The following is a 13,050-nucleotide window of genomic DNA, read 5'->3' as shown; positions in this document are numbered from 1 at the left end:
AATACAACTTTTGCCCAAAGAATTCACTGACAGATACGTAAAAAATTAAGACAAAATGAAAACTCAAACACATAAAGAGTTCTGATAGAAAATAAGCATTTCTATAATAAAAGCATATATATATATATAAATAATCTAGTGGAGGGACGAAGGAAAAGAGGAATAATTCTACCCTGAGATTAAGGGATGGCTTCAGAGAAGCAACACTGCTGAAGTCAATCCTGAAGGATAAATAGGAGTTTGTTAGCTATACTTCAAGGCATTCCAGGTAAGAGGAACTTCATATACAGAGGCACAGAGGCTTCAGAGAGCATGGCATGCTCAGGAAACTCTTAATATGCTTGTGTGGCTGGAGAAGGGAGGGAAGGGAGAGACAGAGAGAAAGCGAGAGAGAGAAGAGAGAAAAGAGAAAACAAAGGAAGTGATAAGACCAAGGAGTTAGGAAGAGACCAGATCATTCAAAAAAAATCTGAATATTATTCTGAAATAAGGGGTAGTCATTGAGTTTAAATAGGGGAGTAACCTGGTCTTTGCATATTTTAAAGACCACTTTGATAACAATGCAGGAGATGAATTGAGGGAGGACAGGAGAACACCCTAGCAGGTAAAGAAGGGATGAGGCTTGAATTAGAGCAGTAAAAATACGGATGGAGAGGAGACAGTAGACTCAACAGACATTTAGGAGACAAAATCAATAGGATATTTGATGCCTAATTAAAAGTAATAGAAGTAGACTAGGGTAGTTTGTTTTTTAAATTAAAGAAGATACTGGCTAAGGCTTTTTTTTTTTTAATATATTTATTTATTTTTGGCTGTGTTGGGTCTTCGTTTCTGTGCAAGGGCTTTCTCCAGCTGTGGCCACTATTCATCGCAGTTCGCGGGCCTCTCACTGCCACGGCCTCTCCCGTTGCGGAGCACAGGCTCCAGACGCGAAGGCTCAGTAGTTGCGGCTCACGGGCTTAGTTGCTCCGCGGCATGTGTGATCTTCCCAGACCAGGGCTCGAACCCGTGTTCCCTGCATTGGCAGGCAGATTCTTAACCACTGCGCCACCAGGGAAGCCCTAGGATAGTTTTTAAGTTTCTGGCTTGGTTGACTGGATTCATTATAGTCCCATTTACTAAGACAGGGAATACAGGAGAAGGTACAGGCTTAAGGAATGTGAGAATCCTTCTGAGATAAGTTAGGTTATATTTTGGATATGTACATTTTGAGGTGTCTGGGGGACCATCAAATGGAGCTGTCTATTACATTGTTTGATATAAGGGTCAGACCATGAAAAGTGTTAGGAACTGAAGCTTTAGGATTCATTGGGGCAAAATTGGTAGTTAAGACCACTGGGGTAGATGATATTTCTTAGGGAGAAGGAGTAAGGTGACAGGAGAAGAGCTGGCTATAGAACCCAGGAGGACCCAACAATTATGATGGGTAAAAGACTAGGAGCCAGCAAAAAAGGCTGAGAAGGACACCAGAGAGGAAGGCGCGGAACTGGAAAGATGTGAATGCGATATTGTGGAAGTCAAGGGAAGAGAGGGTTTCAAGAAGGAGGCAGTCAGCAGGGTAAAGTGCCACAGAGACTTCATCAGAGGGTCTACTGCATTTGGCAATTAGGATGTTATAGGGGGCCCCCATCAGAGAAGTTTCAGCAAAGTGTTAAGGGGTGTACACCTAATTGCAAGGAATTGAAGGGTAAATGGTACCTGAGAAGTGAACAGATAATTCACATGATTTCAACTTCATTAGTGATGAAAATGTAAATTAAGATATATATCAAATTGGAAAATGATAATGCCCATTGTTCATGACTTAACAGTAAAATGGACTCTCACACCTGGCAGAATGTAAATCAGTTTACAGCCTTTCTAGAAAGTGAGTTGACACTATACTTAAAAATTTTTCTACATTCTTTATGAATGTATCCTAAGGAAATAACAGAATTAAGCACAGAGATTTATGTCTTAAGAATGTTTATTACTGCTTTATTTATAATATATAGATGTAGAAACGAATGACATGTCCAATAATAAGTGGTTGGTCAAATAGATATGGTATATCCACACATAGGTATAGCATGACTAAAACATTGACTGAGGGACAGAGATTACTTGGATACCTTAGCAGTAGGACTTAACCCAAGTTTTTATGAGTTTCTATATCAATGAAAATATTTTTTATGCTACTTAAAACAAATAGAAGCATGATTTATGCTGACTAGTTTGTACAGTTGGTTTCTTGTTCTTTTGAAGTGCTGTTAGGTTTCTAACAGCTACGGATGTTTTACATCCTTTCTGGGAAGGTGGAGTGGGGGCATATGGCTTCTATATAAGTGATCACATGTCCTGGTTGGCCTGGGACACTCCCTGTGTCCCAGTGTAATTATTAATATCACCCTTTTCATTCTCAGAAGTGTCCTGGTTTGTATGATAAATTACATGATAACCTTACTTATGCATCCAAACCAGGGAATACCATGCAGTTATCAAAATTTATGTTTTAGACTATTTGATTATGTGAGAAGGTACCAATGCTATACTGTTAAGTAGAGAAAAAGATTACAAAGCAGTAAATATATTATTTACAATTTTATACATTAAAATTACTTTCAGGGCTTCCCTGGTGACGCAGTAGTTGGGAATCTGCCTGCCAATGCAGGGGACATGAGTTCAAGCCCTGGTCCGGGAAGATCCCACATGCCGCGGAGCAACTAAGCCCATGCACCACACCTACTGAGCCTGTGCTCTAGAGCCCACGAGCCACAACTACTGAGCCCACGTGCACAACTACTGAAGCCCACGCGCCTAGAGCCCGTGCTCCACAATAAGAGAAGCCACTGCAATGAGAAGCCCGCGCACTGCAACAAAGAGTAGCCCCCGCTCACCATAACTAGAGAAAGCCCACATGCAGCAACGAAGACCCAATGCAGCCAAAAATAATAAATAAATAAATAAAAGAACTTAAAAAAAAATTACTTTCATATACGTACGCAAAAAGACTGGAGGAAAATGCATTCAAATGTTAATAGTGGTTATCACTGAGTGGTGGGGATTATGGATACTTTTATGTTTTCTTCATATTTTGTATCATCCAAATTTCTATAACTATATTTTACCTTTATGGTTAAAAAAGCAGCAATGAGGAATAGGAGACAAGGAATGTAAACAATTCTTTTGGTTAAGGGTAACAACCAGGGAGGTTGTTACTGTTGTTATTGTTTAATAAGAAGGGGAAAAGTACAGGGAAAGAGCTGATTGGGAAGGAAAGCTTAAAAATGTAAATCAAAGAGAAAGAAAATATTAAGAAAGTGAGGGATTAGGAGAAAAGGAGAGGGATAGAATCAAGAATACACATGAAGAAGTTAGACAAGAACAGAAGAATGCATGCCTCTTTCAAAGATTAGAGGAAAGGAGGGAAGGGTGACAAGAGTTTTTAGGGGCAGTGGAACAAAAGATCTACCAGAAGCTGTAGCAACTCCTCCTGAATACAGAAGGGACACAGAGCTTAATAAGTATCAATTAGTTTCTTTAATTTAATTGAGTAGATTCTTTATATCCCATATCACTTTTCTCTTCCAGATAACATCATAAAATTACAAGCTTATGTACCAAATAACATGAAATTTTTTATTATATTGCTTCAGTTTTTGTGGGATTTTTAAAGAACGTTTTATTTTTGTAGTTCAGATTGACCTTCAGTTTACTGAACAGCTTTGAAGAGCAACTTTTCATTAGAGAAGACTGCCCTGATAGCCTTCCTACCATCATCCAAACTCCCAGGATGCCTGGAAGGCCAAGGAGTCAAGGTCAGCTGTATGCACAGGCTAGTCTCAAGACCTGATCCTCTTACCTGATAACAGGCGATTCCCAGTCCTAGCCAGGTAAGGCATGAAGGCGATCTCTTACAGACTTGCAGGTAGGTTTTCTTTGCCTTTTCGTACTGTAGAAAGAAAGCACCACTAAGCTATTGATCTGGAAGCGTCAAACGCTGCATTGCTAGGATAACCATGGGGCTTCTGTAATTGTACTCCACACCGATCTAAGTTAGATGAGTCCTTGGATTATGTATATATATGTTTATATATATATATATTTTTTTTAAATATATATATATATTTTAAGACAACTTTTCAAGAGAAGTTTTATGTTCACAGCAAAATTGAGAGGAAAGAACAGAGATTTTCCATTTACCCACTGTCCCCACACATGCATAGCCTCTCCCATTATCAACATCCCCGACCAGAGTGGTACCTTTCTGTTAGTTAAGTCAAGCTAAGAATGCTTCTACTACTTTTAATAAAAGAAAGCTAAAATAATAGCTAAAATAACACTTACTGAGTTCTTAACAACTTTTTTAGTATCATAATGGTTAAAACCACAGACTCTAGTATTAGACTGCCTGGGTTTGAATCCTGCTTCTATGAATTACTGGTTATCTGATGTTGGGCAAGTCACTTTACCTTTGGATGTAAAAGTGTCATTATCATATTACTATTCTTACTCCACAAAGATGGATGTTAATGCTTGAACTGTAATCAGGTCCCAGACAATGACCTGATTTACATAGTTACTCCCCATCTCTATTCCTCACCTCTTTCTCTTCCAGATATATCTGCCCCAGTCGCAGGAAGATGAAGTGCATCTCAGAAGCATCCACTACAAAACTAATGGTTCGCTCATAGCACGCCTTGGCCTCAGCATGATTTCCACTCAGAAAATAGAGATGGCCCTTCACGCCCCAGACGTTAGGGTTCTAAGAAAGTGAAGAACAAGTAGTACATGGGATGAGGTGGTATTTAAAAGTACATTAATGATCTTTGTTTAACATTTAAATTTAGATGAAGTCCATGTTCTTTTGCAAATTAGAAAGAGGGCCATTCAGTTGCACTGGGAGATACTGTTCTAGGACTGCCCTCTCATTTTTTTCTTGCATTCTTCAAAGCCATTTTGTCTTTGGGGAAAATATTAAGAAAAATATTCGTGCATAACCATGATGATGTTCACAGTGAGAAAGTAGAAGTTCAGGAAACTTGAAATAGATAAGGTGTCTGCTAAAGAGCTGTCCTTATCCTTTCTCTGTCCTTTGTAAAAGTCATGATTGATTAAGAAAAACAAATGGAAGGAAATTAGATAAATGAGTTTACCGACAGCTGATAACCCCCAGCTTTGATAACCAGAAATCTACCTGTGATATGGCATCACCACCTTTAAGAAGGCCTACTTGTCCCTTCTCCAAACTAAACTTAAGACGCTCTAGCAAAAGTTATTACCAGGTAGTCCATCTGGGCTGCTTGTTGAAGGTATTCCTCTGCTTTAGCAAAATCCTTCTTGAGTAGGTGTGTCTGGGCCAGCACCAAGTAATACTCACAGCTGGGGCCTCCATGAGGGCATAACAGCTCATGTGCAAGCACTCTGTGTACATACTGCAAGGAAAAATCAGATTATAAGAAACATGTAAATGACTGCATGGTGTCAATTCCATAGCTCTCAGGGTTGAAGATTATGTCTCTGATAATAAATAATAAGGAACATATTATAGAATGAAATGATTATCAATTTCAAAAGGTTAGAGGTGAATTATAAACATTCAGCATATCATGGTTCCATTACCAGCTATTCATGTAGTAACATTTCCAAGTGAATTATCTACAGTACTGTATAATTCTGGTCTTGCTGGTCATACTAGATGAGCTTTAGCCTATTGTGTAGCAGACAAAGGCATTTCATCAACCACCCCATTTTCATACGAGGTAACATTTTCAGGCATTTGTATTTATAAGGAAACTTAGAGTGAGGCAAAACCTCCCTTTCTAAAATTCTAGACTCAGGATCTTAGAAACATAAATGTCTGTTTCTGAAACACTCTTAAGCATTTGTTATGTTCACCAGTTTTATACTTTGGGCTATATTTTGTTTTTAATATGATATAAGGCCTGCAAATTTGACAAAGTCATAGGTACTTGCTAAGAAGAGGGGAAACCCTTCTTCTCCCTCTGTTCTCATCTCAGCCTATAATATAGAAACTTCCACTAATAATGATACCTTCTTAGGAAAATACTGGGGGGGAGGCTCTGCAGCTGTTCCCTCTACCTGCGTTCTGACTCTTGGACATGGGGGAAAAGTGATTTATTTAATTAGGGAGAAAGAGAGCCTGTTTCTCTATTGTGAAAGGTTAGTATATTAAAGCCTCCTGTTTAATGTGGCCCACTCCCACCTAGTTCATAATTCTTGCCCTATCTTGAGTTGCCCACCCTCAAGTGAGGCATGCACTCTATAGGTTGAGGGCCAAATCTCTTGCCTCCTGGATCTTGCTCTCTCTCTTACTGCTCGCTTCATGGATATGTTTCTCATTTCCTATGTGGTAGGTAGACCTTACAGGATGCTCTTCTTCTCTGGGAGGAGACTTCAATTCTCCAGCTGTTCCACCTGTGACTGCATGGGTAAATCAAATCTGGGACCAGTCACATATCCAGCCCAGTTATACGAATAAAAAATTAGTATTTTTATCCCCCCCATATAGCACTGTGTATCTGTTTCCAATTGGTTCAGAACCTGGAAGGGAAGAAAGGTGTGCTTAGGCTCCTGTGAACCCCCAACACTCACATAACATGAGTTCCCATAATAAAGTAACATCAGGCTACATATGACTCACAGAGTCTGATTTTGCTTTGCTGGTATTCTATAGGGAGCAGACTTGCAGTGAGGTCTCCTGATGCTCTCTGCAGAGGGTAGTTCATGTTTGAATGTTTATTCCATTGTGTCTATAGTGTGCTCTCAAAGCATGTTTGATTTCTGCATCATACACATTTAAGCTTGCGAAGACATCACTATGATAGAATAAGTAGCTCATTAAAATCTTTCACTCTACTTGCCCTTTTTCAAATATTCTGACCTGCACAGCATTGACCTTCATCAAGAAGCGTATGGTCTCCATGAAGATGGTGGTAGGAGTTTGGGAAACACTATAAAGGGTGGGATGCAGAAAAGTCGATGACTCTTGACATTTTGATACTTCTGAAAATATGATATTAAAATAATAGACAATTAGATATAAAGGAAAAATTCAGAAGCTCAGACACATAGCAGGGAGAGTATTCTACTCTAATATATGAGAGAAATTATAATCTTGAAAGCAATAGATTATTCTATAGCAATGGCCCCCAAAGAGGAGATCTCAAAGGTTCTCGAGGTTATTCTACTGGTGGTTCCAAATGCAAGTTGAATGAAATAAAAGCTTTTTTTAAAAAAAAAGTATTCAGGGGCTTCCCTGGTGGCGCAGTGGTTGAAAATCCACCTGCCAATGCAGGAGACACGGGTTCGAGCCCTGGTCTGGGAAGATCCCACATGCCGCGGAGCAACTGGGCCCGTGAGCCACAACTACTGAGCCTGCGCGTCTGGAGCCTGTGCTCTGCAACAAGAGAGGCCGCGATAGTGAGAGGCCCGCGCATCGCAATGAAGAGAGCCCCCGCTTGCCGCAACTAGAGAAAGCCCTCGCACAGAAACGACGACCCAACACAGCCAAAAATAAATAATAAATTAAAAAAAAAAAAAGTATTCAGATCTTCCTGAATGTGAAAGAGATTTGTAGATACTCTGAATCTTTAGATACTGTAAAAATGAAAATTCATTGCCAGAAAATCACAGGTCTATAGTTGGCTACTTCTCTGAGCTAAATGTAAATCCTCACTATAGAAAGAGTTGCATTACTGAGATTGGATTTCAGAGTCTAGCCTCACATGAAGGAATTTAGACAATATTACAGATAAACTAATCAACTTCAAACAAGTTAAGATTGCCATTTTGGTCATCAAAAGAGTTTTCAACATTGTCTAGTTTGTTTATGCCCTTCTTCCAAGTGGAAATCTTTACTCTAATTACCTTTTTTTGATGGTATCTTCTTGACAAATGTGTTGGATGGTTTTTGGCTGGTAGTTGGGTCCTGAGACTGTACAGACAAAATGGGTTCATGTGACTCAGACTGCAGGTTAGAGGAGTCATCAAGAAATTCATCTAGAATGGATAATGGAGCTCCTAGTCCTAAAAAGATTAAATTTTAATGAGAAAAAAAACTACCTTCCTACATTGTATATTAAAAGGTTATTACAGGAGATAAATATAATTAATTTCCAAAGCATAGGAAACATAACCCCTAAATATTGCATGGAAAGACTTGTTTTACAGATTTTTTATATTTCTGAATAATTTAAAGAGTGCAAGCTAAACAGACAGCACAGCTCCTGCCACTATGACCCACTAGTCGAACCCTTCTGCCAGCCCAAGTCATGACAGTGTCAAACAAATTACAAAAGCTATATGCTAAGCCGAGAATCTCAAGAATCCAGAGGAGAAGATTAACATATTTTTAGATAATATTAAAACCCTTCAAGGACAGGAATTCTATTTTATTTCACTGTTCAAAAATCACCATCATTGGGCTTCCCTGGTGGCACAGTGGTTAAGAATCTGCCTGCCAATGCAGGGGACATGGGTTCGAGCCCTGGTCTGGGAAGATCCCACATGCTGCAGAGCGGCTGGGCCCGTGAGCCACAACTGCTGAGCCTGCGCGTCTGGAGCCTGTGCTCCGCAATGGGAGAGGCCACGAGAGTGAGAGGCCCACGCACCGCGATGAAGAGTGGCCCCCGCTCGCCGGAACTGGAGAAAGCCCTCGCACAGAAACGAGGACCCAACACAGCCAAAAATAAGTTAAAAAAAAAAAAATCACCATCATCATCATCATAAGTAGTTATATATGAACATGCCTATATGCCAGGTATTGTATTAAGGATTGTCATGTACAATCTTATTTATTTTTCACAACACTATGAGATATACTTATTATGCTCCATTAAACAAAGTGAACCACAGAAAAGTTAAATAATTTGCTGAAGCTCTTAAACATTACAAGCTGCCTCTCACATAAACAAATGTTTTAGGAATAAAAATAAAAAGCAATGCCGGTTAGGAAATGATCAGTGCCAGCTGGTTCTGAATCAGAAGAGGTCACTCTCAGCTAGAGAAAAAGATATGGCTTTGAAAAATAGGTAGAAGTTGGATCGGTAGAGAGGTAGGGGCTAAAGCATGGAAGTAGCAAGCTAATTATTTTTATGGGTACTGAGGATTGCATAGTAAAAATTAAGGAAAGGTAGGTTGGGGGCTAGACCATATTGATATTTGAATGCTAGGAGTTTTCTTCTGTAGGAAAAAGAAGAGGTTTACAATGAAGAGTTTTGAGCAGAAAAATCAGAGGATGAAAGTGGGATTTTATGAAGATTACTCTAGCAGTACTATGCAGCAAGGAGAAAAAAATGTTGATGGAGACAAAGAAGTCTGTAATAAGGCTGTTATAACATTCTGGATATTGGTAATGGAGAGTAGTAGAAATATAAAAGGAAGATGTAGGGAGCATTTTGAAAGAAAATCAACTGGTCTGGGAAATCAACTTGATATTGGGATCAGGGGAAGCTCAAGCAAGCAAGCAAGAAGAAGCAGGGATGACTCTGAGATCATGAGCTTGGGTACCTAATATAATGATGTAGAGTCAGTTTGAGATATGAGGAGATGGGTTAACTAGTGGAAAAATCCAACTGCTGGATTCTGGAGGGATGTCAAGTTTAAAGATAGAAATCTGACAGTTATCAGAAGTGAAAATAGAAACTGTGAGGGTAGGTGAGCTCTTAGAAAGTAAGACAGTATTACTGGGAAATGATTACATTTAATGGGTGTGACAAGAAAGTGAAGCAACCAAAGGAAACCCAAACTATTGGAGATGGAGGCAATCCAACATGTATTTCAAGAAAAGAGAATGGTTAAATATGCAGACTGATCATTGAGAAGTGATGATCTTAATGAAAAAAAAAGAAACTGGAGAGGTGGCCAAAATGGTAGAGTAAGGAAGACCCTGAACTCACTGCCTCCCATGGACACACCAAAATTACAACCACTTACAGAACAACTATCTATGAAAATGACACGGAGACTAGAAGAAAATATTTTCCACACCAAAGGCTTAAAAAAGGAACCACAGTGAGATGGTAGGAGGGACGGGGACATGGTATAGTCGGGACCCACACCCTCAGGTTGGTGACCGACATACGAGAGGAATATCACAATCATAGATGTCCTCCCCAAGGAGTGAGGGGCCATAGTCCTATATCAGGCTCCTCAAACTAGGGATCCTGAACCAGAAAAACAAGCCCCCAGAACATCTGGCTCTGAAAACCACTGGGGCTTAGGATCAGGAGAGCTGAAGGACTATAGGAAATAGAGACTCCAATTTTAAAGGGAGTGCACAAAATCTCTCATGCTCCCAGTCCCAGTGCAGAGGCAGTAGTTTGAAAGAAGCCTGGGTCAGACCCACTTGCTGATCTTGGAGAGCCTACTGGATGGCAGGAGGCAACTGGTACTCCCTCTGGGGATGGAGACACTGTTGACAGCCATTTGGGGATCATTCTACCATGATAACACTGGTACTGGTAAGTGCCATTTTCAAATTCTCCCTCTAGCTTATTACCACCGGGGACCAACCCCACCCACCAGTGGGTTGGCACAAGCCATGAGCCCTCCTGGAGCTCACAAACAGCTGCACAGGGATACAGCCTAGCCCACCAGTGGGCCAGCACCAGCCCCAAGTCCCCCCAGGGCTGCATAGCCAACCACACAGGAAGCCTACTGTGCCCTCCAGTGGGCCCTCAGCCACCACATGAGGCACTGCCTCACAGACAACTGGGCCAGGGCCCAGCCCCACCTACCAGCATGCCCACATTAGTTCACCTTGCCACAAAAGAAGAGTGCATGCAGCCTACATACAGGATACCTCTAGAGCATATAGCTCAGGTGACCAGAAATGAGTGCCCTCCTGGGCCCCACTGGACATCTCCTACATAAGGCGACTTCTTCAAAATTGGGAAATGTAACCAACCAACTTACCTGCCTACCACACAGAAATAAACAGAGAACTGGGCAAAATGAAGAGACAGATGAACATGTTACCAATGAAAGAACAAGACATAACCTCAGTAAAAGAACTAAAAAAAGTGGAGATAAGCAATCTTTCCACTTCTTTGAATCATCTTCAGTTGCCTTTATCAGTTTTTTATAGTTCTCTGCGGATAAGTCTCTCACCTCCTTGGTCAGGTTTATTCCTATGTATTTTTTTGTTTGTTTGTTGGATACGATTTTAAAAGGATTGTTTTTTGTTTTGTTTTGTTTTGACTTTCCCTTTCTGATATTTCGTTGTTAGTGTAAAGAAATGCAACAGATTTCTGTATGTCCATCTTGTATCCTGCTACCTTGCTGAATTTATTTATCAGTTCTAGAAGTTTTTGTGTGAAATCTTTAGGGTTTTCTCCATATAGTATCATGTCATGTGCATATAATGACAATTATACCTCTTCCCTTCCAATCTGGATACCTTTTATTTCTTTTTCTTGTCTGATTGCTGTGGCTAGGACTTCCAATACCATGTTGAATAGAAGGGGTAAGAGTGGGCATCCTTGTCTTGTTCCAGATTTTAGTGGGAAGGCTTTTAGCTTTTCACTGTTGAGTATTATATTAGCTGTGGGTTTGTCATAAATACCTTTTATTATGTTGAGATATGTTCCCTGTATACCCACTTTGGTAAGAGTTTTTATCATGATGGATGTTGAATTTTGTCAAATGCTTTTTCTGCATCTATTGAGATGATCATGTAGTTTTTGTCTTTTCTTTTGTTGATGTGGTGTACCACATTGATTGATTTGCATGTGTTGAACCGTCCTCGTGAACTTGGGATAAATCCCACTTGGTCATAGTGTATGATCTTTTTTTACGTGTTGTTGGATTCGGTTTGCTAATATTTTGTTGAGAATTTTTCATTAAATACAAAGTTAAAAGATATAATAAATATATAAGCAGAAATCAATAAAATTAAAATTGAAAATTAATAGAGAAGATTAATGAAACCAAAAGTTGGCTCTTTGAAAAGATCAATAAAATCAATAAGCCGTTAGCCAGGCTAACTAAAAAAAAAGAAAAAAAAAAAGAGGACATATTACTAATATCAGAAATGAAAGAAGAGACATCACTACAGATCCCATGGACATTAAAAAGATAGTAAAGGGCTTCCCTGGTGGCGCAGTGGTTAAGAATCCGCCTGCCAATGCAGGGGACATGGGTTTGAGCCCTGGTCCAGGAAGATCCCACATGCCGCGGAACAACTAAGCCTGTGTGCCACAACTACTGAGCCTGCGCTCTAGAGCCCACGAGCCACAACTACTGAACCCTCGTGCCACACTACTGAAGCCCACGCACCTAGCACCCATGCTCTGCAACAAGAGAAGCCACTGCAATGAGAAGCCCGCGCACCGCAACGAAGAGTAGCCCACGCTCGCCGCAACTAGAGAAAGCCCGCATGCAGCAATGAAGACCCAATGCAGCCAAATAAATAAATAAATAAATTAATTAATTAATTATTTAAAAAGATAGTAAAGGAATATTATGAACACTTATGTGCCCACAAATTTAATAACCTAGATGAAATGGACCAACTTCCTAAAAAACATAATCTTCCAAAACTTACACAAGGAGAAACAGACAATCTGAATAGGACTATATCTATTAAATATACTGAATCAGTAATTAATAACCTTCCAATACAGAAAATACGAGGGTCAGATGGGTTCACTGGTGAATTCTCCCAAACATTTAAAGAAGAAATTATACCATTTCTATACAATATCTTTAAGAGGACAGAAGCAGAAGGAATACTTCCTAAGTCATTCTATGAGGCCAGCATTTTCCTAATACCAAAACCAGACAAAGACTTTACAAGACAAGAAAACTACAGACTATTATCTCTCATGAACATAGACTCAAAAATTGTCAACAAAATATTAGCAAATCAAATTCAACAGTATATAAAAGAATTATACACCATGGCCAAATAGGATTTAATGTAGGCATGCAAGGCTGGTTGAACATTCAAAAATTGACTAATGTAATCCAGAATATCAACAGGCTAAAGAAGAAAATCATATGATCATATCAATAGATGCAGAAAAAGCATCTGACAAAATCTAACGC

At 39.7% G+C, this 13,050-nt stretch overlaps 1 protein-coding gene across 6 annotated transcripts in view; it reads right to left on the bottom strand.

Annotated features, from left to right (window-relative positions):
* The window catches only part of CFAP70 (cilia and flagella associated protein 70), an 87,332-nt gene that overhangs the window by 11,149 nt on the left and 63,133 nt on the right, over positions 1-13,050 (bottom strand). For all 6 annotated transcript variants that reach the window (XM_061197405.1, XM_061197369.1, XM_061197386.1 and 3 more), the window contains 5 exons: positions 7,870-8,028; positions 6,884-7,005; positions 5,262-5,414; positions 4,583-4,744; positions 3,842-3,931 (listed from right to left, as the gene is read on the bottom strand). In XM_061197405.1, coding sequence (XP_061053388.1) covers positions 3,842-3,931; positions 4,583-4,744; positions 5,262-5,414; positions 6,884-7,005; positions 7,870-8,028 — 686 coding nt within the window. The remainder of the gene's footprint in view (positions 1-3,841; positions 3,932-4,582; positions 4,745-5,261; positions 5,415-6,883; positions 7,006-7,869; positions 8,029-13,050) is intronic.

This window comes from Eubalaena glacialis, chromosome 1 (genome assembly GCF_028564815.1).
Source record: "Eubalaena glacialis isolate mEubGla1 chromosome 1, mEubGla1.1.hap2.+ XY, whole genome shotgun sequence".
NCBI lineage: Eukaryota > Metazoa > Chordata > Mammalia > Artiodactyla > Balaenidae > Eubalaena > Eubalaena glacialis.
This window is presented reverse-complemented; position numbering and strand designations above follow the sequence as displayed.